Source organism: Sus scrofa, chromosome 8 (genome assembly GCF_000003025.6).
Source record: "Sus scrofa isolate TJ Tabasco breed Duroc chromosome 8, Sscrofa11.1, whole genome shotgun sequence".
Taxonomy (NCBI): Eukaryota; Metazoa; Chordata; class Mammalia; order Artiodactyla; family Suidae; genus Sus; species Sus scrofa.
In genome coordinates, this window is record NC_010450.4 from 2,072,884 (window position 1) to 2,096,447 (window position 23,564).

Consider the following 23,564-nt stretch of genomic DNA (forward strand, 5'->3'; position numbering starts at 1 on the left):
CCAGCCCCCCCAACCCCGCCATCTCCGGCCCTGGGACCCGGGGACAAGCAGGGGTGGGCTGCATCCTGGCGAAAGGGCGGGTGGTCTGGGGGAAGCTTCTAGTCACGGCTGTTTCATGTGGACCCTGGGAACTCAAGAGAGGTGCTTTCTCCCTGAAGCCCCCACTACTCCGCCACTCCTGGACCTGCCCAAGGACACACAGCCAAGCGGCCCCACGTGAGGCCCCGACGCTCACGTGCTGTGGGGCCTGCGGAAGGCTCTGCTGTGCCTGCGTTAGGTTAGATGAGCATGGAGGCCAGGCCTCCCCCCACAGGCTCGGGCTGGCCCTGGGGTTCTGGGGGCCCCTGACCTCCCCCCCGAGGCCCGAGGGGCAGTGAGGGCAGCAGGACCCGTGCCCTGGGGCTGGGCTCTTCCTCCAGCCCGTACGCAGGACCCAAGGGCACCTGACGGGCCTCGGCTCCAGGCTCGCTGGAACCACCCCTCAGACACACTGGGCGCCCACCCGCACCTGCCTGACCAGGCCCGAGTCCTGTCTGAGGCCCTGCCCGGGGCGGAGGGGAGCCCATGGAGGGAGCCGAGGCTGAGGGCCCCTGCCGGGGGCTTTGTGCCCTCCCCGCACTGGCTCCTGGGACCTTACCACTGCCTTCCAGGGGCCCCAGTGCGACCAGCCAGGCTTGACAGGGAGCGACCAGCTCCTGGGGGTCGTTGGGGGGAGGTGTGGCTGCTCACGCCAGGCTCTAGAAGCTTCCAAGGCAGTTTCCGGCAGCCTGGGAGCTCCCGGGGGGGAGGGGGAACTTGGCACCAGAGGCCTGGCTGACCACTGGACAGCCTGGAAGGGGCAGACCCCAGCTGGAGGAGGTGAGGTGTTGCTGAGGGGGTAGGAGAGCGTGGAGGGACGGCTGGGAAGGACTCAAGTTTGGAGGCTGAAGACGTGGGCACGAGACCCCCACAGGCATGAGGCCAACTGCGTGGCCGTGCTGGGGGCGCTGGAAGTGGGGCGGAGCTGTGCCCTCAGAGGAGCGGGGCAGCGAGGTCCGTGTGTGGAGCCCGGGGGCCCTGCTCTGAGGCCGGGGCGCTGGGTGCCCCCCTCGCCCGGCGGGGGCCGCGGGGCTCACCCCACTTACCGCGTCCCCGGCGGCCCGGCGGAGGGACAGCCGGAGGGGCCCAGCCCTGAGCCAGGGCGGGGTGGCCGGGCCGTGGGGGCGTGAGGGCCCAGGGACATTCTCCGCCCTGCTCTCCGCTGCCCCCGCCCACCCCGAGGGACGGCCTCCCCTGGAGGGGCCCTGGGACCCTCTCCCCACCTTCCCAGTGCCCCGCCGGCTCTGAAGCCCCAGGGCACCCACGTCCCCATCCCTGCAATGCAAACCCGCCTGCCGGCTCGCAGGCTCCCCGCTCAGCCCTGCCGGCAGCTCCGTGTCACCAGACACCCTGGCGGTGGGCCCCGGGTACGGGCAGCACCCCAGCGGAAGAGATGTCCCCGCTGCCCTGGATGGGGGCAGGGGACAGGGCAGGGTGTCCCTGACAGGGGAGGGGCCACCCTGGTCCCACGGCACAGGGCCTGGCCCCCCACCCACTCCCCTGTACACGCTGCCCGGGTGTCCGCAGAGGGCTCCCTGCCTGCCGGGCATGCGCTGCTGGCTTGCTTAACCAGAGGCTCAAGGTGGGCACCCTGCAGACAGCCCTGCTGCCAGCCCACCCTGCTGGCGCGCCTGCATCAGGCCAGGGTCCCAAGGTCAGAGGTCGCCTGCCCCCTGGATGGATGCACGTGGGTGTTTTAGGGACCCCTTGCCAATGTCTGCAAGGGGGTGGGGTGGGGTCTCCAGAGCCAGGTGGACAGACAGGTGACAGCCTCTCTTCTCCCCGTGACAGGAGGGGGGGCCCGAGGCCCCCCGGTCAACACGACCGTGGATGTGGACCAGGCCGCGGGCTCCGCGCATCGGCCGGGCAGCAGCGCCCTAGGGGTGCGAGCAGGCCCCCGGAGGCCACGGGCCAGCGGGGCCCCAACGTCAGACCACCCTGGCCTGAGCTCCCCGCCAGGCGGGCCCACCAGGCCCCAGGCCAGCCCACACCACGCGACCTTCGTCTGAGGCTGCCCGCAGACTTGTCCCCGCCGGCCGCCCCTCCTGCCCGTGTGTCTGAGCTGCCTGGACACGTGGAGAACGAAGAGCTCGTGGGGGCAGCCGAGCCCATCTGCAGGGCCTGAAGAGGGCAGAGGGGCCTGGCCTCGGACACGCGCCAGGGTTGGCTCACAGGCCCTTCGGCCCCTGCCCCTTGGCCTCCAGCCTTCCCACAATAAAGCGTCTCTGAGGACCTCCAAGCGTCTGCCTCATGCTGCGCCCCGGGCACAGACCCTGCGTGTGGCCCCGTGCGTGTGAGCGCACGTATCGGGGACGTGCTGGGGACACGGAGAAACGGCCGTAGGTGTTGAGGCTAAAAGTTGCCCAAGAAATAAGACGGGCCTCACGGAGCTCAAGGGCTCGCCTGTGGGCCGTGGGCACGTGGTCCTGCCACATCAGGGCTCCTGGCCGTGTCCACCTCACAGCGTCTCCCACAGGCCAGTGCAGGGTCCCCTCTTGAGGTGAACCTGGGGTGCTGCCGGGGGCAGGGCTTGGCCCAGGGACCCTTCAGGTGGCCTACCCTTAGCCTCATTTGGAGGGGTGGTGTGCCAGGCCGACTCAGGGGAGGCCCGACCACCTGCCAAGGCCTGGGAAAGAGCGCCAGCCTGTGCCTAGGCCCCAAGGCTTGAGCCAGTTGGGAGGGGACAGGTGACAGGCCAGGCCACGGGGCAGGGCCGCTGTGTGCTGCTGGGCCGAAGCAGACAGTGCTGGCGCCATGGGCCCAGGAGCCCCAACACCGGGCAGCTGCGTGCCGAGGGCCCTGCACCCCCTCCCCTGAGATGCGGGCGGTCTTGCCATGCATGTTTGTCAGAGAGGCCCTAGGCCTGAGAATGCCCAGGGCTGCGGGGGTTGTTCTGGAAGCTTCCAGGGAGCTGTGTTCTGAGCAGGGCCCCAGGGAAGTGTCCAAATGGAAGGGGGCTCGGCACCCACTGCATGCCAAGCTGGGGGCCACTCGCCTTCTGCTCTCCCTCCCCGCCTCTGCGCAGATGGGAAAACCAGGGCGCAGAGGGAGTGTGACTTGGGGGCACACAGCGAGGCAGCCGCAGGGCCAGGCCAATCCCCAGGCCAGCCCTTCGCCCCACCTGCGCGGGCAGCTGAGCTGACTTGTGGGGACCCAGGCACCCTCGCCTCTGTGGCCGCTCAGAAACTGCAGAAGAGGGAGTTCCCATCGTGCCTCTGTGGTAATGAACCCGACCAGTATCCATGAGGACGCAGGTTCAATCCCTGGCCTCGCTCAGTGGGTTAAGGATCCTGTGTAGACCGGCAGCTGCCGTTCCGATTTGACCCCTAGCCTGGGACCCTCCACATGCTGCAGCTGTGGCCCTAAAAAGACTAAACAAATAAATAATAAAGAAACTGCCAAAGAGGTTCCCGCAGCAGCTCTGTTCCTAGCCCGTCGTGACTTCAGGGCCGTCCCTAGTCACAGTGGGGGAGGCAGACACACCCAGACCTGGACGGGACCCCAAGCCAGGTCTCTGCAGCCCCGGCTGGCCTCTGGGTGCCCGGCCAGGGCTCGGGATGGAGTGGGGGCAGGCAAGGCCAGGCCAGGGATGGCACAGCTGGTCCAGGCGTGGAGGGGCAAGCCCAGGCTCAAGGCTTCCTGTGTGGGTGCCCAGGCGGCCCCAAGAGAGTGGGCAGCGCCCCCGCTCGGGGCCGAGCAGCAGACAGGGCTCTGGAGCGCCCACCTCTCCATCCTGGCTCACCCTGGGAGGGGACGGGTGGAAGCGCTGCAGGGAAGGGTGGCAGAGGTCCCTGTCCCCCGGGCGTTGTTTGCATTGTCCCTCCTCTCTGTGCCTGGCCTTTTGCTGGCCTTCAGGCACTGTCCACACTCGGGCCCAGGCCTTCAAAAGGGCTCAGCACCTGTGGCCGCTCTGGTTATGTTTAGCTCACAAACGGACAGCAGGCAGCCCTGTGGCCCGGCGAGGACCAGAAGCTGGGGCCGGGAGTCCAGGCCCCTCTTGCCATGGCATCCTGGAAGACTTCCTGGAGGCCTCTCAGCTGAGATTTGAGGACATCGTCAGGTCTGGGACCAGCAAGGCTGAGGCCGGGGGGACAGCTGGTCAGGCAGGGTGAGCTGGGCAGCAGATATGGCGCACAAGCGGGCCTGGCAGGGGAGGCAGCCAGAGTTAATCATTTCCAGGCGGCCTTGACCCCACCTGCCCTGGCCGCTCTGCTCCCGCCTCCCGGTGCTCCTCACACCAGGTCAGGAGGCGCCATGGGGCGCTGGGCCTGGGTCCCCAGCCCCTGCCCCCCACCCAGGCTGTCACTGCTGCTGCTGCTGCTGCTGCTGGTGCCTCGCGGGGCTCAGCCCCAGGCTGGCAGGGTGAGCGCAGGCCTTCCTGCCTGTGACCTTGGGCTCCCGCGGCCACTCTGGGTCCTGGGGCTAAGGCCAGGCAGGGGTGTGCAGTGGGTGAAAGCTGGCCTTTGGGGGTGAAGGGGGCGTGCTGGGCTGGCCCGGGGGACGGGGGCCTGGGATCCAACTCCCTGGGCCCCCATCCAGGGGCGGGGGGTCCTGTTCCCCTCCCTCTGGGCCTCTGTTGGGTCCACGTGTTTGAGGTGGAGGAGGGGGCCTCCGAAGGCCTCACGGCTGCTCTGGTCAGTCCCAGGATTCGAGCAGGAAGGCCGGTGGTGTGGCCGGGCAGATCCCCAGCCAGCTCAGCCCAACTCCTGGGGCTCAGTGGGAGGGAGAGGGGACAGGGCCGCTGGAGGCCTTGGGTGCCCGGGTCCGTACTCGAAGACCTGAGGCCCGTGCCATGGAAACTGAGGCAGGGCCCGCGGGCGACGGGGCCCATCCCACACTGACTCCATCCCGGCTCTTCCTAGAACCAAACGGAAGCCCCAGCGCAAAAGGCCACAGTGACTCCTGGGACTCCCCTGATCCCGGTAACCTCGGCGACCCTCAGGCCCCCAGCCACGAGGGCTCCAAAGGCAGAGGGACCCCATGGTGGGGGGCTTACCCCCCTGCCCAGGGCAGCCCCCTCCAACAGCAGCGCTGGAGGCACAGGTAGGTCCGGAGGGCTTCCTGGAAGAGGTGGCAGGCTGCGCCTGGATAGGAGGGTCTAGGAGGAACATGGGTGGCCCTGGGGAGTGGGATCTGGGACGGGGGGCGGGAGGCGCCCCGCGCGGAAGCCCTGACCCTGCGCCTCCCCCTCAGTGCTCACCGAGGCCGGGCAGCCCTGCAGGTTCCCCTTCCGTTACGGCGGCCGCATGATCCACTCCTGCACTTCGGAGGGCAGCGCCCACAGGAAGTGGTGGGTCCCCATCCCCACCCCCAGTGTCCACCCTGGTGACCCTTCCCTGCGCTGCCCTCCCTCCCCCAGCCTGGGCCTGGCACACAGCAGGTGTAGCGAGCGAATGGATGGCAAACAGGGAACCCTGGCGCGGTCAGAGGGGCACCCTGCACGGGTCCCGGTCGGGATGGGCAGGTGTCCGGCCGGGACCCCCACGTCACCGCACACGTCACCCCAGGTGTGCCACGACTCACAACTATGACCGGGACCGGGCTTGGGGCTACTGCGTGCAGGCCTCCACTCCCTGGGAGGGCCCAGGTGGGTGCCCAGGGGTCTGGGGTCTGAACACAGATCAGAGGGGGGCTGGGCAGAGGTGGGGGGGACCTCGGGGGTGTCAGGGCAGACCTGGGGTGGGAGTCCTGCCAGGGGTGCGGGAGGGGCCTTCGAGGTCGATTCCACTGTAGGCCTGGGGGAGTGGATGACACCCCCCAGCCCAGGCAGGGCCTGCCTCCTGGGGGCCCGCATGACGGCCTGGGCCATTGCCGGGGCCAAGGTGCCCCCTGGTGGTTAGGCCGGGCCCTGCAGCCTCCTGGGAACAGCCCAGGACGTGGAGCCCAGGGGCTCTCCAGGGCGTGGGGGGCTGTGCTGCCCTGTGGGGCTCAGGCTTTCGGGGTGCCGGATGCCCACCTGGCAGGGCTGAGCAGGGTGGGGAGGTGACAGGAGCCAGAAGGCGCAGCTTTAGGCAGTGGGCCCTCAGCAAGCCAGGAGGCGCGGCCCAGAGCGGGAACAGGAACACTGGCCGGGCTCTCAGACATGCGCCTCCCTTCCGCGGGTCCCCAGCTGCCCTGGATCCCTGTGCCTCTGGCCCCTGCCTCAATGGGGGCTCGTGCTCCAGCACCCAGGACCCTGAGTCATACCACTGCACCTGCCCCGTGGACTTCGCTGGCAAGGACTGCGGCTCGGGTGAGCGGGGTGGCGGGGCGGCAGGGCGGGAGGGCGCCTGCCCCACATGGGGAGCAGGGCCTCACTGTGCCACCCCCAGAGAAGTGCTTTGATGAGAGCCGCTACGAGTACCTGGAGGCGGGCGATCGCTGGGCACGTGTGCACGAGGGCCGAGTGGAACAGTGCGAGTGTGCGGGGGGCCAGGTGCGGTGCCAGGGGACCCGTCACACAGGTACGCCGGGCAGGCGAGGCGGGCGACATCACCGAGCCTTTCATGGGGGAAGGGACGCATTCGGGACCACCCAGATGTGGGCATCGGGGTGGGAGCTGGGCCCTGACTCCACCCTCGAGGCCGAGGCCTAGCTTCCGAGCCCTCCCCCAGCTTGTCTGAGCAGCCCCTGCCTCAACGGGGGCACCTGCCACCTGATCGTTGCCACCGGGACCACGGTGTGCGCCTGTCCCCCGGGCCACGCCGGGCGGCTCTGCAACATCGGTGAGTTGCTCAGCCCCCAGAGCAGCACGGGGGCCTCCCCACTGCAGCCCGGCCCAGGCTCACTGCATACTGCGCTGCCCACAGTGCCTGCCCAGAGCTGCTTCGTGGGGAGCGGGACCGAGTACCGAGGCGTGGCCAGCACAGCGGCCTCAGGCCTCAGCTGCCTGGCCTGGAACTCCGACCTCCTCTACCAGGAGCTGCACGTGGACTCCGTGGGCGCCGCGGCCCTGCTCGGCCTGGGCCCCCACGCCTACTGCCGGTTAGCACTATGACGGGTGGGCCTGGCCCAGGGTCCACACCCCTCTGCCCAGGGGGGCTGCCCCAGGGATCACAGCCAGATGCTGCTTGGGGGGGGGTGTCAGGAGCCCCACCCAGCTAGAGGTCCCCATTCCCCCCACCCCACCTCTGACACTGCTTCTCCCTGCCCCCCAGGAACCCAGACAAGGATGAGAGGCCCTGGTGCTACGTGGTGAAGGACAGCGCCCTCTCGTGGGAGTACTGCCGCCTGGCCGCTTGTGGTGCGTGCGCTGGTGGCTGGGGTGGGAGAGCAGGGTGGGGGCAGAGGTGACCCAATCCCACAGAGGTCCTGGCCGTTTTCCCCGGCCTTCCCTACCCCACCTCCGTGCCCAGCCTCCTCTGTCTGGAGGACCGCTGCCCCATCTGACAATGGGGAAACTGAGCCTCCGCAGAGCAGGGCTGGTCCAAGGCCATGCAGTGGCTTGGCACGAGGGGTCAGGGTGGGCAAGCCTGGGATCTCTAGACCTGCATGGCTCTCCGGCCATCCTGGGCTGGCTCTGCGGCCCAGGCTGCTGGGAGGGACCTGAACACCTGCCAGGTGTGCCCGGCACACCTGGTTCCCACAAAGCCTTGTGACTAGGTTCTGTTCTCCCCATCCTGTAGATGAGAAAACTGAGGCAAAGTCACACGCCCTCAAGGGCAGAGCTGGGCACGAGCCCTGAACCCAGTCAAGTGGCCTAGGGTAGGGAGGGAGGTGGGTGAACCACCAGGGGCCTGAGGACAATGGACAGTGGATGCAGCCAGGACCCCTTGGGCCTGGGGTGGGCAGAAGGAACCCTGGGGGTGCGACCCGGTCACCTGCTTCCAGAGTCCCTTGCCAGAATTCAGCCCCTGCCTCCTGAGGTCCTGCTGACTCTGCCTGAGCCCACGGCGGCTGGACCAGCTGGACGCCAGAACTGCGGCAAGAGGCACAAGAAGAGAACCTTCCTACGGCCACGCATCATCGGTGGGTCATCCTCGCTGCCGGGCTCCCACCCCTGGCTGGCCGCCATCTACATCGGGAACAATTTCTGCGCAGGGAGCCTTGTCCACACCTGCTGGGTGGTGTCTGCAGCCCACTGCTTCGCCAACAGGTGAGCGGCTCTGGCCCGTGTCCAGGGTCCCCACGTATCCCTCAAATCATCCACCTCTCGCCAACCACCACTACGCCTCCGCTCACCCGCCGGGCCGTACACCCATCGCCCTCTCCATCTGCCACCCACCTGCCTGTCCAACCATCACCCCTGTGCCCCACGTGCCCCACCTACCCGTGTAAACTCCATCCTTTGGTCCCTTCAGACTCAAGCGAGATTCAGCGCTCAGCCCGGTGCTGGGCATGGAGGCTGCTGAGGCCCGCCCCATTCCTGCCCCAGGATGCTGTCCTTGTCCCTGTCCCTGCCCCGGGGGCCGCCCAGTCCGGGTACAAGCCCGGGGATCTCGGTCCAGCGCTGAGCGCTGAGCGCTGGGCGGTGCGTGCCCGTGCGCGTGCGCAGCAGGGCGGTGGGTGGGCCCCGCCCTCGCCGGGCCCGCCCCTTCCGGCCCCGGCCCCGCCCCGACCGATCCCGGAGCGCCAGGGGGCGTGGGGAGCCGCGGGAGCCGCCGCGCGGCGAGCTCCGTGGGGAGGAGGAGGCCTGGGAGAGCTGGGGAGGAGTCAGGGGTGCGAGGCCCACCACCACAGCCCGGGGGCGGGGGCAGCGAGCTCAGAGCAGGAAAGGCCAGCCCGTCCCCTGCTTCTGTCGGCTGCGATGGGGCACAAGGCTCTGCCTTGCGGGAGGGGGCTCTTCTGGCGTGGCGGGGCTTGGGGGGTACCAGGGGAAAGGAATGGGCTGGATAGTGGCATCTTTGGGACCAGGGGCTTGGGAAGGCCTGGGAGTTTGGCATCGTGGGAGTCGGACAGTGAGCCCCCATTGGTCACCGTGGAGACTACAGCACCCACTCTCCACACCCAGGGAGGGGCTGCGGAGGGCCCAAGCTGGGTGGGGGTAGGCATCACCTGAGGGCCAGACCCCAGCACACTGGTCCCCTGCCTGGGCCACGCAGGGCTGGTGGAGGCAGGTGGAACAGGGCATTCACTGGGCGGGGGGAGGCGGGGTGAAGGGAGTACCCGGGCTCCTGGACCCCCAGTGACTTCGAGAGGGCTTCCTCCTTTAGCAGAACTGGCACCCAGGGCTGGAATCTGCACCAGCTCGGGCGCCATTCAGCACAGACCCCGCCTGGACCGGCCTGAGCCTCCCCACCCCTGGCCCCGCTGGGGTTACTAACATGGTTAAGTTAGAGATGGTGCTGCCAGCATGGTGGGTGTGGCCATAACCCACCACGCCACACGCCAGCCCCTGCTCAGGTCTCTCCAGGGCGTGGGGTCGGGGGAGGGTCCTGGGGCTGTCTCCTGGATGTCCCCACGAGTAAGGGGTGAGCGGACCTCAAGGGCCCCCACTTCGCAGCCCCCCCAGGGAAAGTGTCTCTGTGGTCCTGGGCCAACACTTCTTCAACCGCACGACGGATGTGACGCAGACGTTTGCCATAGTGAAGTACATCCCGTACCCCCTGTACTCGGTGTTCAACCCCAGTGACCATGACCTCGGTGAGGCTGGGGTACAGCAGGGCCGGGGCTGTGTGCTCTGTGTACCCCGGGGGCCAGAGCCAGAAGAGGGGCTGGGGGTGGGCACCAGGCGGGCCTGGGAGAATCCACAGACACTGGGGGGAGGGGGGGAGGGGGCAGCAAGAGTGCCTGGGTGACATATGGCCTTGGCCTGGCCGGAGGAAGCCCGGGCTGGCAGCCTTGCTGGGCCCTGGGCTGGCCCTCCTGTTGCCTCCTGGGCTCCCAGGCCACAGCCCCTCTGCCCAGCGGGGCGGCACCCCTGGGATGCACTGGCCCCCTTCTGCCTGTCATGGGCCCCTGCACGGCAGGCTGACCTGGCCTCCTCCCGCCCAGTCCTGATCCGGCTGGAGAAGAAAGGGGAACGCTGTGCCGTCCGCTCCCAGTTTGTCCAGCCCATCTGCCTGCCTGAGCCGGGGAGTCCCTTCCCTGCTGGGCACAAGTGCCAGATTGCAGGCTGGGGCCACCAGGATGAGAGTGAGTGGGGGTGGGGCAGGGGCCCGGCGTGCTGCCCAGGGAGGGTGGTGGGCAGCCCCGGGGCCCCGCCCAGCCTGAGAGCCCCGTGTCACGGCAGACGTGAGCGGCTACTCCAGCTCTCTGCGGGAGGCGCTCGTGCCCTTGGTTGCCGACCACAAGTGCAGCAGCCCAGAGGTGTATGGGGCCGACATCAGCCCCAACATGCTGTGCGCCGGCTACTTCGACTGCAGGTCCGACGCCTGCCAGGTGAGCCAGGACAGCCCCCCCGGGAGCTCAGAGCCAAAAGGGACCGGACCCGCAGGGCCAGCCAGGCGCCGGGACAGAAAGGCCACCTCCCAGTCCGCGGCCACCCCTGGTGGGCGCTCACTGCTTCTGGAGGCTGCCCGGCTGCTGCTGGAGACCCTCGGGGCAGGAGTGCGGCCCCAGCTCCCAGGAAGGGGCCTGGTCACCAAACCCAGGCTCGTACCCAGCTGTCCCCAAGGGCAGGGCTGGCCACGTGCCATTAAAGGCCAGAGCCCCTTTCACCCGGAGTTCTCCCGAGTGGGCTTGGCCGATTAGCCGATGCTAATTGCCGTGTATCAAGGAGTCTTCAGGGGATGTAAGTCAGTGCTGAGATGGAGAAGCAGCTTTGCCTCCCATTTCATAGATGGGGAAACCGAGGCCCAGAGAGGTTTGCTCGCTCTTCCCAGGTCACACAGCTCAGAAGTGGCAAGGGGTGGGTGTTGGACACTGGCCCACATGGGGCAACGAGCTATTTGGGGGAAGTCGAGGAAGGCTTCACGGAGGAGGAGGCACGTGCACGTGTCCTGAGGGGCTGAATAGGAGTTTGCCAGGTGGCGAGGAGGGCGTTTCAAGTGGGGAGTAGCCTGTGCTGGCATCCAGGGCCGCCTGGTCCACAGGGGAGATGCGGACCGAGGAGCCCGGTGCTGGCCGTGGAGGGGAGAGGGCGCCACGGCGGGGCTCCAGGAAGGGGCCCGATGGGTCAGATGGTGTCGTGGCAGCCCAGGAACGGGAGGACCTCCTGTCAACGAGGGGACGTGGGATAGCGCCCTCACTCTAATCCTATGTCACCTGTCCCCAAGCCGTCGGGACGTCCACCTCGAGAGTCCACATCACAGGAGAGCTTGGCTGCTCTGGAGGCGTTTTCGGGGTCGGGAGAGGGGTGTGGGGACGGGGTGTCGCTGAGCTGTGGGTCTCCCGGGCTGGCCCCAGGCTCTGACCGGCTGCTCTGTGCAGGGGGACTCAGGCGGGCCCCTGGCCTGCGAGAAGAACGGCGTGGCCCACCTGTACGGTATCATCAGCTGGGGGGACGGCTGCGGGCGCCTCAACAAGCCCGGTGTCTACACCCGCGTGGCCAATTACGTGGACTGGATCAACGACCGGATTTGGCCCTCTAAGCGGCCTGCAGATCCCTCCTGAGGCCCCTGGGGGCTTCCTGCCTCTGTGCTGGTCCCTCCTTCCTGCCAATAAAGATGTTTGCAGGCTCCCGGCCCACACTGCCCGTCCCGCTGCCCCAGCTCGGCCGTCCCTCCCAGGCCCCGAAGCCCATCCACATTTGTGGGCGATGTGGCTTCCAGGCTGGGGGCCCAGAGCCAGCACCTCAGTGGAGACGGGGACCTATGACCCCAGGGGGCGGGTCTGGCGGCAGAGCCCGACGAGTCGAGGTAGGGGAACCACTTTGATCCTCACCCTGACCCCTACGAGGCAAGTGGGGCTCCGGGCCTCCTGGGCTGTCCCAGGACAGAGGGTGTTCAAACCCAACGCGGGTTACCGGGGAAGCCCCTGGGTATCATTTTGCTTCGAGAAGGGTCAGGCCGCCTGGCCGACTGCAGCTCAACCCCAGGCGTGTTTTTCGGGAGGGAGAACTGGAGATTTCCCCTGAAGGAAACTGGGGGATGGGGGATTGCCGTGTAGCTTAGCGGGTTAAGAACCCAATATAGTCTCCGTGAGGATGCAGGTTTGATCCCTGGCCTCGCTCGGTGGGTTAAGAATCTGGCGTTGCCACAAGCTATGTTGTAGGTCATAGATGTGGCTCGGATTCTGTGTTCCCATGGCTGCGGTGTAGGCTGGCAGCTGCCGCTCCAATTCAACCCCTAGCCTGGGAAACTCCATGTGCCGCAGGTGCGGCCCTAAAAAGATAAAAAAAAAGAAAAAAAAGAAAAAAAAGGAAGGAAACCAGGGAATGGATGGGCCCAAATGCCAGGGTCTGCCAAGGGTAGTGGGCTGCACCAGGTGGGCAGGACACAGTGGAGGAGGAGTCTGAGATGCCAAAGAGCCTAGAATCCCAGGCAGGAAGGAATAGCACGTGCAAAGGTCCTGAGGCAGGCGACTGGTAGTGACTTACAAATCAAAGTGAAGAAGTGTGGCTGAGGCCCTGGGGGACTGAGGGGCTGGGGGTGTCCCAAGGGTCCCTGATGGGCCAGCAGAGTGGGGAGTGATGACATTTGTAGTCCGGAAAGTAGGCCTGGGTGTGTGTGGACGGGGCAGAGGTGCCCAGTGCTGGATGCCTTGGGCAGCTGGGAGTCTGGGTCTCAGTGAGGGTCGGGAGGGGGCAGTGTTGAGTGCATCCAGACCCAGTCCCCCCAACCCGGGGCAGCCCCAAGCGGGGGGTCGTCCTCCCACAGCCTCTGCTCCCCTCTCCTGTCATCCCCGCAGCCCCGCCCTCTCCTGGGTGACAGGCCAGGACTGCCTCCATGTCACTGCCCCCACCTGCCTTGGGACTCCCCAGTCCCTGTGCTGTCTGGCTCCACTGCCCCCGGCCCCACTTCTGCCCTGCCCGCCCGGCCCCCAAATTGTGCTCGGGCCAGTCTGGCTTCCTTGCTTCCGTGAAGCTGACCAGGGCGTTTGCTCCCACGGCTGCCCCTCCCTCCCTCAGCCTCTGGAGGCCTGTCCCTCAGGTCTCTTCCCAGTCACTCTCCATCATCACGCGCGCACGGGCACAGACCCCGCAGCTCTCAGCAGACCCGGCCGGGTGGCTGGGCCAAGGAGACCTGGGCCTCCTGCAAGTAACGGGAAATCCAGCGGAGAGCCACCTGCCAACGCTGGCTTGCCCTCTGTCTGACCCCTTATCAGGTGAGGAAGAGTCGCCCCAGGGCCCCCTTCTCTAGCGGCTTTGCAACCCTAGCTTCAGGGGAGGTCAGAGCCGGGGATGGTCGGGGAGCAGGATCAGCGTGACAGGATCAGACAAGTCACCAGGGACACACACTGCCCCCTGCAGAGCGGGAGGGAGAGAGACGGGCCCTGGGAGGGCAGCAGTGTGGGTGCCCGTTGTCCCAAGTGCCAGGGTGGGGCCGGGAGCCGTGAAGCAGAGGCCGGGCCTGGCGGCAGAGTTTGGGGCCCCAGGAGCACGGAGGGCAGAGTAGCTCCCACTGGTGAATGGGGGGCCTCTAGTCCTGCTGCAACCTTGCCTGACCCGGGCTCCCCAGCGGCTGTGGAGTGTAGCTCAGTTAGAGAGGTGACGCGTGTGTGAGGTCGGCTCCCGTCAAGCCAGCCTTGCGTTCCTGCAGTGAGCCGTGCTGGCAGGTGCGAGCTGCCTTCCTTCTGCCTGCTTCTCTGGATTAGCCGGCACCTCGCCCTGCGCCCCACAGGCTGACCTGGATGGGCTGTGGCGACGGGCTCCCGTGCCCTTGGGCTTTAAGCAGGACTGTGGGAGGTCAGAGGAGAGACAGCGAGGCTGGGGTGCTGGTTTCCCTGGCTCCCTCTTCCGGGGGTCGCCGCAGTGTTACGGGTTGGATCGCCCCCCTGCCGACTCATATGTTGGAGCCCCAACCCCTGGGACCTCAGAACGTGACCCGATTTGGAAAGAGGGTCTTTAAAGAGGGGGTCAAGTCCAGACAAGGCCGCCGGGCTGGGTCCTGCCCCAGTGTGGCTGCTGCAGACTCGCACAGAGGGAGGTGATGCGGGAGTTCCCGTCGTGGCGCAGTGGACACGAATCTGACGAGGAGCCATGAGGTTGTGGGTTCCATCCCTGGCTCTGCTCCGTGGGTTAAGGATCCGGTGTCGCCATGAGCTGTGGTGTAGGTCGCAGACGCGGCTCGGATCTGGCGTTGCTATGACTGTGGTGTAGCTCCGATTAGACCCCTAGCCTGGGAACCTCCATGTGCCATGGGTGTGGCCCTAAAAAAAAGACAAAAGAACAACAACAAAAAAAAAAAAAAAAAAGAAGAAGAAGAAGAAGAAGGAAGGTGATACGAAGAGTCATGGGGGGCGGGGGGGGTGGCGGCGGCGGGGAGACGGCTCGGCGGCCACAGACAGGGCACAGAGACCTGGGGCAGGTCCTCACAACCCCTGCAAGGGCCCAGCCCTGCCAGCATCGTGACCTCCGACTTCTGCCCTCCAGAGTGGCGAGACAGTCGGTCCCTGCTGTTTGAGCCCCCAGCCCGTGAGCGTTGTTACGGCCCCCGGCACAGGAGCCCACCCAGATCCCTTACCCAAGGGGGATCGTCTCCCTCTGGGTGGGTCCGGGACCGCCCCCAGGTCTGGTACCTTCTAAAGAGCTGGGGCTGCACAGCAACCCCGCTGGCCCGCCTCCTGCAGCTCCCGCTGGATCTCCAGCCTCGCCTGGCTTCTCCCAGACGCCTGACATCCTGCCAGCAGAGTACCTCCTGCTTCCGTGTCCAGAGTCCGCTTCTGCCACCTGCAACCAGCAACTCTGCCTGCAACAGCTGGGGACACCGTCTTGGTCCGCTCACACTGTGAGGCTCGACGGATGTGTTTCCCCAGCTCTGGGATCAGAGCGGGGGCCAGCCTGGTCAGGTTCTGCTGAGGTCCCGCTTGCAGATGTGCACAGGGCTGTCCGCTTGCTGTGTCCTCAGTGGTGGGGAGAAAGACCCTTCTTCTAAGGATGCTGAGCCAGTCGCGGGGACTCCACCCTGTGACCTGATCCCCCCCCCAAAGGCTCTGCCTCTTAATCATCTCACTGGGGGTTGGGCTTCGTCGTGAATGGGGGGCGGGAACACACATCAGGAACTCAGGAGAGAGAGGCCCCGAGCCCACCCACGGTCTGGGAGTGGGAGCCCGGCAGGAAGACCATCCTTCCATTCGGGCGGGTGCGGAGGGGGCGGGGAGCCGTCTGTCCCTACACAGCCCACATTTTCTGGGGCCAGGGCGGGAGCAGGTGCAGCTGCCAGGCGTGGCAGGAGCCTGGGTCGCGGCCAGCGCTCAGGAATGCAGCAGGGCACTGCCCCTCCCCGCAGCGATGACCAAGTGCCAGGCGCCCGGGGCGGCGGATGTGTTGGTGGCTATAGCCCCCGGCGCCATCCGGCTCCCTGCCGGCTGTCCTGGCCAGCCCCTGGGGGCCTGCGATGTGTGGGGGACAGGAACGGGGCTCTGTAGCTGGGCAACTGCTCCACAGAAGGCGGCTTGTGTCTGCACAGGTGACGCTGGGGAGGGGGAGAAAGGGACACAAGAGACGCAGGGCTGCTTCCTGGGCCTGATGTGACGTTGCTCTCCGCAGAGACATCCCCAGGGCATCAGAACCAAGCCTGCCACCCACGGGGAACCTGCCCTCTCAGATCCTCAGGGACAGGGGCTAGGGGCATATCCAGAGACGGTGGCCCTGCCTACCCCCCCCACTCCCGGCCCCTGAGCCGCCGCTCCCAGCTCAGCCACCGTGGGCTGTGGTCAGTCCTCCAGGAACCCACAGCTCTGAGCGTTAGTTCCTCCTCCCCGAGAGGCCAGGCCTGGGCGGGGTAGAGACACACACGTGCCTCCAGTGGTCAGGCTTCCAGCCCGTGAGGGTTTCAGGGCAACAGGACACCCCTCAGCCCGTCCTTCTCCTCCCAGCCAGAACAGCAGCTCCCTTAGGGACCGGGGTGTGGGGGTGGGTGTGTGTGTGTGTGTGCGCACGTGCGCGCGCGCTTTCTTCTCCTCGCTCTTCTGGGGAGCTGGGCCCTCACCTTGTTGGGTGCTCCTGGGGGCCTGAGTGTCCCAGGTCATCTTAGAGAGGGGGGCTGACTCCGAGAGGTAGAGCTGCCAGGCGCCCGACCCCTTGGGCTCCAAAAGAACCTGGAGCTACAGGCGGGAGGAGGGAAGTGCAGGAGCTCAGAGCTCCCCAGAGGCTAAGGGGGTTGGGGGGGATGTCACAGAGCTGCACAGGTCCTCTGTGTCATCCTCCCCAGAGGCCCCCCAGACACGCGGACCCGGCACTGTGGTCCCATCCACCACTCGGCAGTAACCTGCACTGGGGGTCCTGCTGCCGAGGGCCGGGAAGGAGGCCCTTCCACCAGCTGGCCTGGGAAGCGGGGGTGGTCTGGAAGGAGCAGAGGACAGGCTGGAGGGCTGGCGGGGGTAGGGGAGTGACCTGGCCCTGGGCAACCCACGTCAGTCTGTGGTCAGTGGTGCCTGGGGACAGCTGGGGGTGGGGGTGGGCAGGCGGACAAATGCCAGAGGGTCAAGCCAGCCTGGTCGAAGACACACTTGAAAACGGGGGAACACGGGGGAACACGGTGGCTCGGAGGCGCTCCTTCGCTTTTGGATGGGAGCCCCGCCCCCGCCCCCGCCCCGCTCCGGGGTGAGCGGCGCGCGCGCGCCGGACGCCCGGAGCGCGAGGGCAGCGCGCGGGGCCCGCGGGGCGCTCAGGTGGCCGCAGGTGCCGCGGCGGGCGCCGGGGCGGGGCGCGGGGTGGGGAAGGGCCGCCGGGCGCGCACCTCGGGCCCCGCCCGCGCGCCGCCCCGCCCGCGCCGCCGGCCGGCGCAGGGCCCTCCCGGAGCTATTTTGAAAGTGACCCTGGGCTGGGCGACCGCGGGGCGGCGGGGAGAGGCGCGGCGGGCGCGCGGGAACCATGACAGAAGATGACCGAGGCGGCGCTGGTGGAGGGCCAGGTCAAGCTGCGGGACGGCAAGAAGGTCGGGGCGCGCGGCGGGCGGGGGCGGGCGCGGGGCGCGGGCGGCCGCTCACGCTCCCTCTGTCCCCGCAGTGGAAGAGTAGGTGGCTGGTGCTGCGCAAGCCGTCGCCGGTGGCAGGTGAGCGGGCGCGGGGCGCGGGGCGCGGGCGCGGGGCGCGGGGTGCGGGCGCCGGCGGCCTCCGGCCCCCAGGCCGGCCCGGAGCGCCGCCAGCTCGCCCGAAATAGCCGGCGGCGCCGGGGCCGAGGGCTGTAACCGGAGAGCGCGCCGGCCTCGGCCTGCGGCGGCCGGGGACGCCGGGACGCGGGACCCCGCCGCGCCCCACCCGGCCCCGCGGAGCTGTCATCTCAGACCCCAGGCCCCGGGCAGGGCCCCCTTTGCAAAAGGGCAGATGGGGGCCCAGAGAGGTCCGCGGGCGGCCCGCGGGGTCCCTAGGGGCTAAAGGGCAGCAGCCCGTTCGGGTCCCCTCCCCCATCACACAGCAGGGAGCATCCCAGAAAGTTCTGCCCCAGCGCGATTGAGTTGGGTCGCCGCACCCCAATCCGGATGGGTGTTCCAGGCAGTGCTGATCCGAGTGTGTGTGTGTGTGGGATCCGTCCCCAGCTCCCCCACCAGAGCCAGCAGCCCCAGATTGGAGGAGGCCAGCAGGGAGCCAGCCCCGGAGCTGGGCATCTTCAGCCTCAGCCAGTGAAGTGGGCGCAGTCGGGAGGCTCGAGCTGTGCGCTGCAGCTGTTTCCAGAGACAGGTGCCCTGGAGCCGGCCCAGGGCCCAGGGGTCTGTGTGGATGCCGGGGGTGAGCGTGCCGCTGCCTCATGCGCGCGGGGCTGCCAGAGAACCTTCTGTCCGTCAGGACGCCTGAGGTGGCCGTCATTTCCCAGGGAGGGAGTGGGGGGCGCCCTCTCTTTGCCCCTCCCAGCCCCCTCCTCCAGCCCTTCTGCTGAGACTCCTCTGGGAGCTGGTGCGGCTGGTCCAAGGGCCTGCTTGGGGCTGGGACCACACTCACCTCCTGCCGGGCCTGATTCCCCTCCAGGGGCGCCTGGGCTCCCGGTCCCCTTCATTCGGCCGGTCAGTCTTTCACGCCGAGACCCTCTGCCTGGTGCCGTCGGCGTCCTAGTCTTGGAGAGCTCCCGGGAGGTCTGGTGGAGGAGAGCTAGGGGCTGGGGCGACAGAGGGGCCCGGGGGAAGCAGGGGGTTGAGGCCCTGGCCGGGCTGAGGGTGGCGTCTGGGGGCAAGCGCCCGTGCTGATGGAAGAGGCTGTCGCCGGCTGGGGCCGGAGGCCGTGGTGGCTGCTGGTTGGGGGCTGCTCCCTGGGCTGGTGGTGCACGGGGGCCTGTGCAGGGCTCGGGGGCAGGTGCCCGCCTGAAGCGCAGCGGGGAGTGGGCTTCCTCCCTCTTGGTAGGGGTGGGGAGTGGTTCACAGGCCCTGGTGGTGGATTTTATGTGGTATCCGAGAGATCTAGTGGGGAGGGGCGCTCTGGCCGGCCCTGGAGGACCCCTGTGGAGCGGGGCCCATCCTGCACTGGGACGAGCTTGCGGAGGGTCCTCGGCGCCTTAGAGTCTGAGTCTGTAGGTGGATTTGGGGTCATACGAGCCTTTGCCGGGTCTTGCTGCGGGCAGCCCAGCGATAGAGCGCCAGGAGCGGGGGCAAAGGGGAGCTGGGGGCGCTAGGGCTGGACTGGAGGGCAGGTCGGCGGAGAGAAGGGAAGGCACACCAGGCAGGACCTTGCCCAGGCCAGGGACCAGGAGGGAGGGGATTAGAGAGAGGAAGGTCCATGTGGCCCCTGCACGGTGAGGTCCACTCTGAGCCCTGCGTCGCACACCCGGTCCCCAGCATCTCGGCTGTTTTAGCAGCGCCCCACAGCCCTTCCGCTGCGCAGGGATCACAGCCACCTTCTTAGAGGCGCTTGGCCCAGGGCAGAGCCAAAGCCGAGCCCGGGCGCCGTGCTGCCCTGCTCTCACCAGCCTCCCTCTCTCTCTGCCCCAAGGTGGCCGCTGTGGCTCCCCGTGGGGTCAGAGGCTTCTGACACCCCTCGATCTCCCTCCCTGGACCTTAGCTATGAGCCACCCTCTCCAGCACATGGGGGCCTGGGCTGTGAGGGGTGCAGCTGCCTGGCACCCCGTCCTGAAGACCGGCTCCCTCGGTGTGGGGGGCAGGTCCCCGCAGGTAGGACTCCCCCCCTGCTGGGTGCGGCACGGAGAGAGCCTGTGAAGGGCAGAGGAGGGGCCGCCCCGGCTTCCTGTCTGGAAAAACCCGGCATCCTTGCCCTTAGCAATTGCCATTTCCTTCCCAGAAGGGCCCGCAAGGGGTGGCCACGGGGTCGGCGGCTGCGGGCGGGCGGGAGCCTGGAGGCCCGTCCCTTGTCCCTCTTCTCCTGTTTCATCACCAGGACCTCTTGCTCCTGATGAAGGTTAGCGAGCGCGCGCAAGGAAGGAGAATCTTTTATTGGAAGAAGGGACCGTATGAGAGGCAGAGATAACGAGCCCCTGGGGGTTTTGACCTCGTCCTGGCCAGAGACTTCGTGTCTGGGTCCCTTCTTGGGCCGGGTCCCTGGCGAGGTCACCCCTGTGACCCTTGGCAACCTCTGTCCTCCGCCGCCGCTGGGGGAGGCTTCGGAAGGCGGGACAGAGGGCGCACGTGGCTGGCCTGCGGAGGGGACGGCTCCCGGGTGGGGCGTCTGAAGGGGCCCTGCTTCACCACTTCCGGGGCAGGCAGCCAGGGCTTTCTGCAGCCCAGACGAGCCACCAGGAGGGACCCCGAGTCCTGGAGCTGGCAGGGCCTTTGGGGTCATTATAGGCAGGGGGCTGACGCTCAGAGGCCCAAGGGGTCTGGCCCACAAATGGCTGGGTGCTGCCGCCTGCCCCCAGCCCGCTGCTGCCCCTTGGCCAGCTGGGCGTTCATGGCTGCTCCTGCCACCGCTGGTGAGGCATTCGTGCCCCTCCCATCCCTGCCTTCCGTCCTGGTGCTGAGCTCCTGGAGGGCAGGTCCTCAGCTCAGCATCACCCCTTCACCAGCTGGCAGGGGCCGGGACTTGCCAGGTACAGTGCCATGAGCCCAGCCACTCTGGGCAACCCCGGGCCCTGTGAACTCGCCCGGGAATGGGGGACTTGGGCATGTGCCCCAGACTGTGCCATCAGACTGCACTCGCCTCCTTCCCAGGCAGTGGCATCTCTGCTAAGGTGGGCGGTGGCAGAAGGATGGGGGTAGCCATTGGCAGTGACAGGGAGAGTCCCTTTTTGGGCCCCACCTCTTGGCCTTGGATCGTCTGTGTCCCCAGGGAATGAAAGTGACATCTCAGTCCTGGGCTGAGCAGGAAGCTGAAGGTCAGGGGCTGGGTGGTGGCCGGGCCCCGACCCCCATGGAGGCCTGGACAAGAGGGCTTCCTGCAGCCCCTGTTTCCGGACTGCAAGTTGGAGCACCTGGGCCCAGGTCCCACCTCAGCTCAGAGCAGCTGTGACCCGGACAAGTCCGAGTTGGGCTCAAGATGTCCCTGCGGAAGGTGGTGGGCGGGCAGTGGGTCCAGGGCACCGTCTGCCCCCGCTGATGCTTGTGCACTCAGGGCAGCCTGCCGCACACGGGGTGAAGCTGCTTTCTCTCTGAATCGGATCAGGAACGGGCCTGGGCTTGCGGGTCAGCAGCATCCCTCTGGCTTTGGCCTGGGCCTGGTCAGCGGGCCCCGTCCCCAGCACTCCTGGCCGCCCCCAGGCTTCTGCCCCACGGCTCTGCTAAAGGCGCTGCCTCAAGGTCACCGTGACTTCCCAGGGCTAAAACCAGCAGCGACTCCTCCGGCTGTGGCGCCTGGGTGGGTGTTCGCCTCCTCCTCCTCTCTGGGCTCCCATCCCCTCGGCCGGCTCCCCACCCCCCACGAGGCCCGGAGCTCTGCCTCTTCCCAGCCGCCCGCCCCAGGCGCTCAGCCCCGGGCTGTAAACGCCTCTGAGAGCCCATGACTCCACAGTTATTTTTACATCCTCTGCTGTGCGTGTCCAGCTGCCTGCGTGCATGCCGCCTGGTGTCCGACGGGCCCCCTAGGCACACGTGTCCAGGACAGACCCGCAACCCTGCCCCTCGCCCCGCCCCCACGTCCCTCCCCAGGCAGCCCCTCCCCCAGCAGCATCACCTCTCCTTCCTCCCCTCGCCTGCCCGCATCTCCCACCAGAGGTCCTGCGACTTGGCGCTGCCTCTGTCACCAGGGTAACAGCAGCCTGGGGCTCGTTCCTCTGCGGGCCTCGGCCCGCAGCTCCTCCCGCCTGGACAGATGTAGGAGCCTGGAGCTTTGCCGTCACCCTGTGCCACCTGCAGCCAGGCTGGCCGTCTTTGCTTACAGCTCTGGGGCCCCCAGGTGTGCCGGGGTGTCCTCCGTGTGGCTCAGGGGACCACTTGGCTGGACCCGCCTGTGCCTCGGCCCACTCCTCCCCTCCCCCTCGCGCTGGCCCTGCCCACGGGGGGCTTCTGCACTGGCTGTTCCCTCTAGCGCAACGTTGTTCCCTGAGGTGCTGCCAGGCTGCCTCCTTTACATCGCTGGCGAGTCCACTGTCCCTCTGGGAGGTCTCTGACCTCGGTGACCCACAACAGCTGCTGTCGTCAGATGCCCCCAGCAGCACTTCCTCAGTTTCCTTCTTCATCGGCTTTGGTCAGCATGTGACTGTCCCCTCTCTTGGGTGTCAGCTTCGTTGGAGTGGGGCTTTGTCCCCTGCGTCGCTGGGCTGCTCAGGCGTGGAAGGAACTGGGCTGAGGGTTGCAGGCTGGGGACCCAGCGGGGTCTTTCAGCCACTCTTTTGGGGGGGCAGGGAGGAAGTTGCTAGACGGTAGCGATGGGCCGACCCCAGAGCGGGCATGCGTGGTCCAGCCCCACCCTCTCCTGGTGTTTAATGGTGACGGGAACTGTCCCAGACCCCAGGCCGAGGTCCCTGCTTATCCCACTCGGCTCTCACTGGCATGTCGCATCTGCCAAGGGCCTCTGTGCCAGGCTGGGGCTGTGTTAGCAGGGGGGCAGGGTCCCTTTCTCAGATGGAAGAGCTGAGTGTGGGTTTGCAGTCACGGACATGGGGCTTGAACCCGGTCAGCCAGCCCCAACCCCCCCCCCCCACAGTGCTGCGAGTGTGTGCACGCACGTGATCGAGCGTGTGCGCAGGTGTGGGCCTGTGCACCCCTTGGTCCTCGCTGCTCTGGTTTAGTCTTTGCCACTCGTGTCATGGTCCCATCCATGCCTCCTTTCACCACGATGACCCCATGCCCTCCACCCCCAGCCCCCCGGGGCCCAGACGGCCCTCCAGCCCGGTGGGCGGCCTCCTGCCCTGGAGTCAGAGCCCCTGGACCTGCAGCCTGGCCGTGCCCCTCCCGGCCAGCACTTCAGCTGTTGGGGTGCTGCCGTGAGTGGGTCCCTCATGCCCCCAATGGAGAGAGGAAGAGGCCATTAGCGTGGGCGCCCCGCGAGTGGGGCCGGAAGGCCGGGGGTGCTTCCTCGGCCCCTGACCGGGAGACCTCCCCCGGTGACCAGTCTTGCTGGGCTCCCTCCCGGCCTGGGTCCTTGTGGGGCTGGCCAGCTGGGGCAGGCTCTCTGTCAGGAAGGGCCAGCCATGTCACTGCTCCCAGGGATGGCAGACTGGCGCTCCGTCCAGGTATCACCTGCTTTGTCTCACTCCCCTGAGAAACTCCCCCGGAGCCTGTAACTGCAGCAGCTTTGGGCTAAACCGCACTCCCCATAGACTTTAAAAATAGGACCAAGTTATGGCCCAGGGTGATGGGGTGGGGAGAGGGGTTGGAGCAGCTGCTGTCACCCGGCCCCACGCTTGCTGCACCCAACCCAGCCCTTCCCGGAAGCCGTGTTCCCCTCATGGGGAGCCGTGACCGTGAGGGGCTGTGACTCTGGGCAGCTTCCCCCGGGCAGAAGGTGGGAGCAGGTGGCACAGCCCGTGTCCCTATCCCGTTCTGTTCACATTTAAAATGAATTCAGGAGTTCCCATCGCGGTGCAGCGGAAACGAATCCGACTAGGAACTGTGAGGGTGCAGGTTCGATCCCTGGCCCTGCTCAGTGGGTTAAGGATCCGGCGTTGCCGCCAGCTGTGGTGTGGGTCGCAGATGCGGCTCAGCTCTGGTGTTGCTGTGGCTGTGGTATAGGCCGGCGGCTACAGCTCCGATTCGACCCCTAGCCTGGGAACCTCCATATGCTGCAGGTCCGGCCCTAAGAAAGCAAAAAAATAAATAAATAAAATGAAATCAGGGACGGGGGTGGTGTTGCAGCTTCCTGGGGCTGCTGTAACAAGTTACAAAACACTGGGGGCTTCACACCCCAGCCCCTCACACTCCTGGAGGCTGATCCAAAGTCAAGGGGGTGGCAGGGCCGCAGTCGCGGGCTCAGGGCGCCAGGGAGCATCCTCCCCGCCTCCTCTGGCTCCTGGCGGCCCGGCCTCCTGGGCTGGCTGGTGGGCGCGTGGCCCCTGTGACCCGTCTTCTCGTGGCCTCTCCTCTGTGTGTCTGCGTCTCCTGCTGCTTCGCACAAGGACACTCGTCCTCAGGTTTCGGGACCAAGCAGATAATCCAGGGTGACTCACTGAGCTCCTCCACTCGGTCACCTCTGCAAAGGCCCTTTCTCCA

General features: G+C 67.4%; 3 protein-coding genes across 5 annotated transcripts in view; all 3 read left to right on the plus strand.

Moving 5' to 3' along the window:
• The window catches only part of RGS12 (regulator of G protein signaling 12), a 103,581-nt gene extending 101,494 nt beyond the window's left edge, over positions 1–2,087 (plus strand). Inside the window, 3 exon segments of the mRNA XM_021100805.1 lie at positions 953–1,204; positions 1,606–1,739; positions 1,870–2,087. Of these exon segments, the coding sequence (XP_020956464.1) occupies positions 953–1,204; positions 1,606–1,739; positions 1,870–2,087 (604 nt within the window).
• HGFAC (HGF activator) lies at positions 4,281–11,623 on the plus strand. Of its 2 annotated transcripts, XM_005666509.2 has the most exons (15): positions 4,285–4,440; positions 4,941–5,121; positions 5,272–5,368; positions 5,586–5,665; positions 6,188–6,310; positions 6,390–6,521; positions 6,672–6,782; positions 6,867–7,041; positions 7,215–7,300; positions 7,888–8,025; positions 8,098–8,152; positions 9,500–9,639; positions 9,991–10,131; positions 10,229–10,377; positions 11,368–11,623. In XM_005666509.2, exons 1-15 carry the CDS (start codon positions 4,333–4,335, stop codon positions 11,548–11,550), a joined length of 1,899 nt encoding a protein of 632 aa, XP_005666566.1. In that variant the 5' UTR covers positions 4,285–4,332; the 3' UTR covers positions 11,551–11,623. The 2 variants fall into 2 exon arrangements, with proteins under 2 accessions (XP_003482383.1, XP_005666566.1); XM_003482335.3 differs by having other exon boundaries at positions 4,281–4,440; positions 7,888–8,152.
• The window catches only part of DOK7 (docking protein 7), a 29,432-nt gene continuing 22,629 nt past the window's right edge, over positions 16,762–23,564 (plus strand). The window contains exons 1-2 of one of the 2 annotated variants that reach the window (XM_021100945.1): positions 16,762–16,952; positions 17,048–17,093. In XM_021100945.1, coding sequence (XP_020956604.1) covers positions 16,923–16,952; positions 17,048–17,093 — 76 coding nt within the window. In that variant the 5' untranslated portion in view covers positions 16,762–16,922. Of the gene's footprint in view, positions 16,977–17,047; positions 17,094–23,564 lie in introns of both variants that reach the window. The other variant, XM_021100944.1, reaches the window with a different exon arrangement.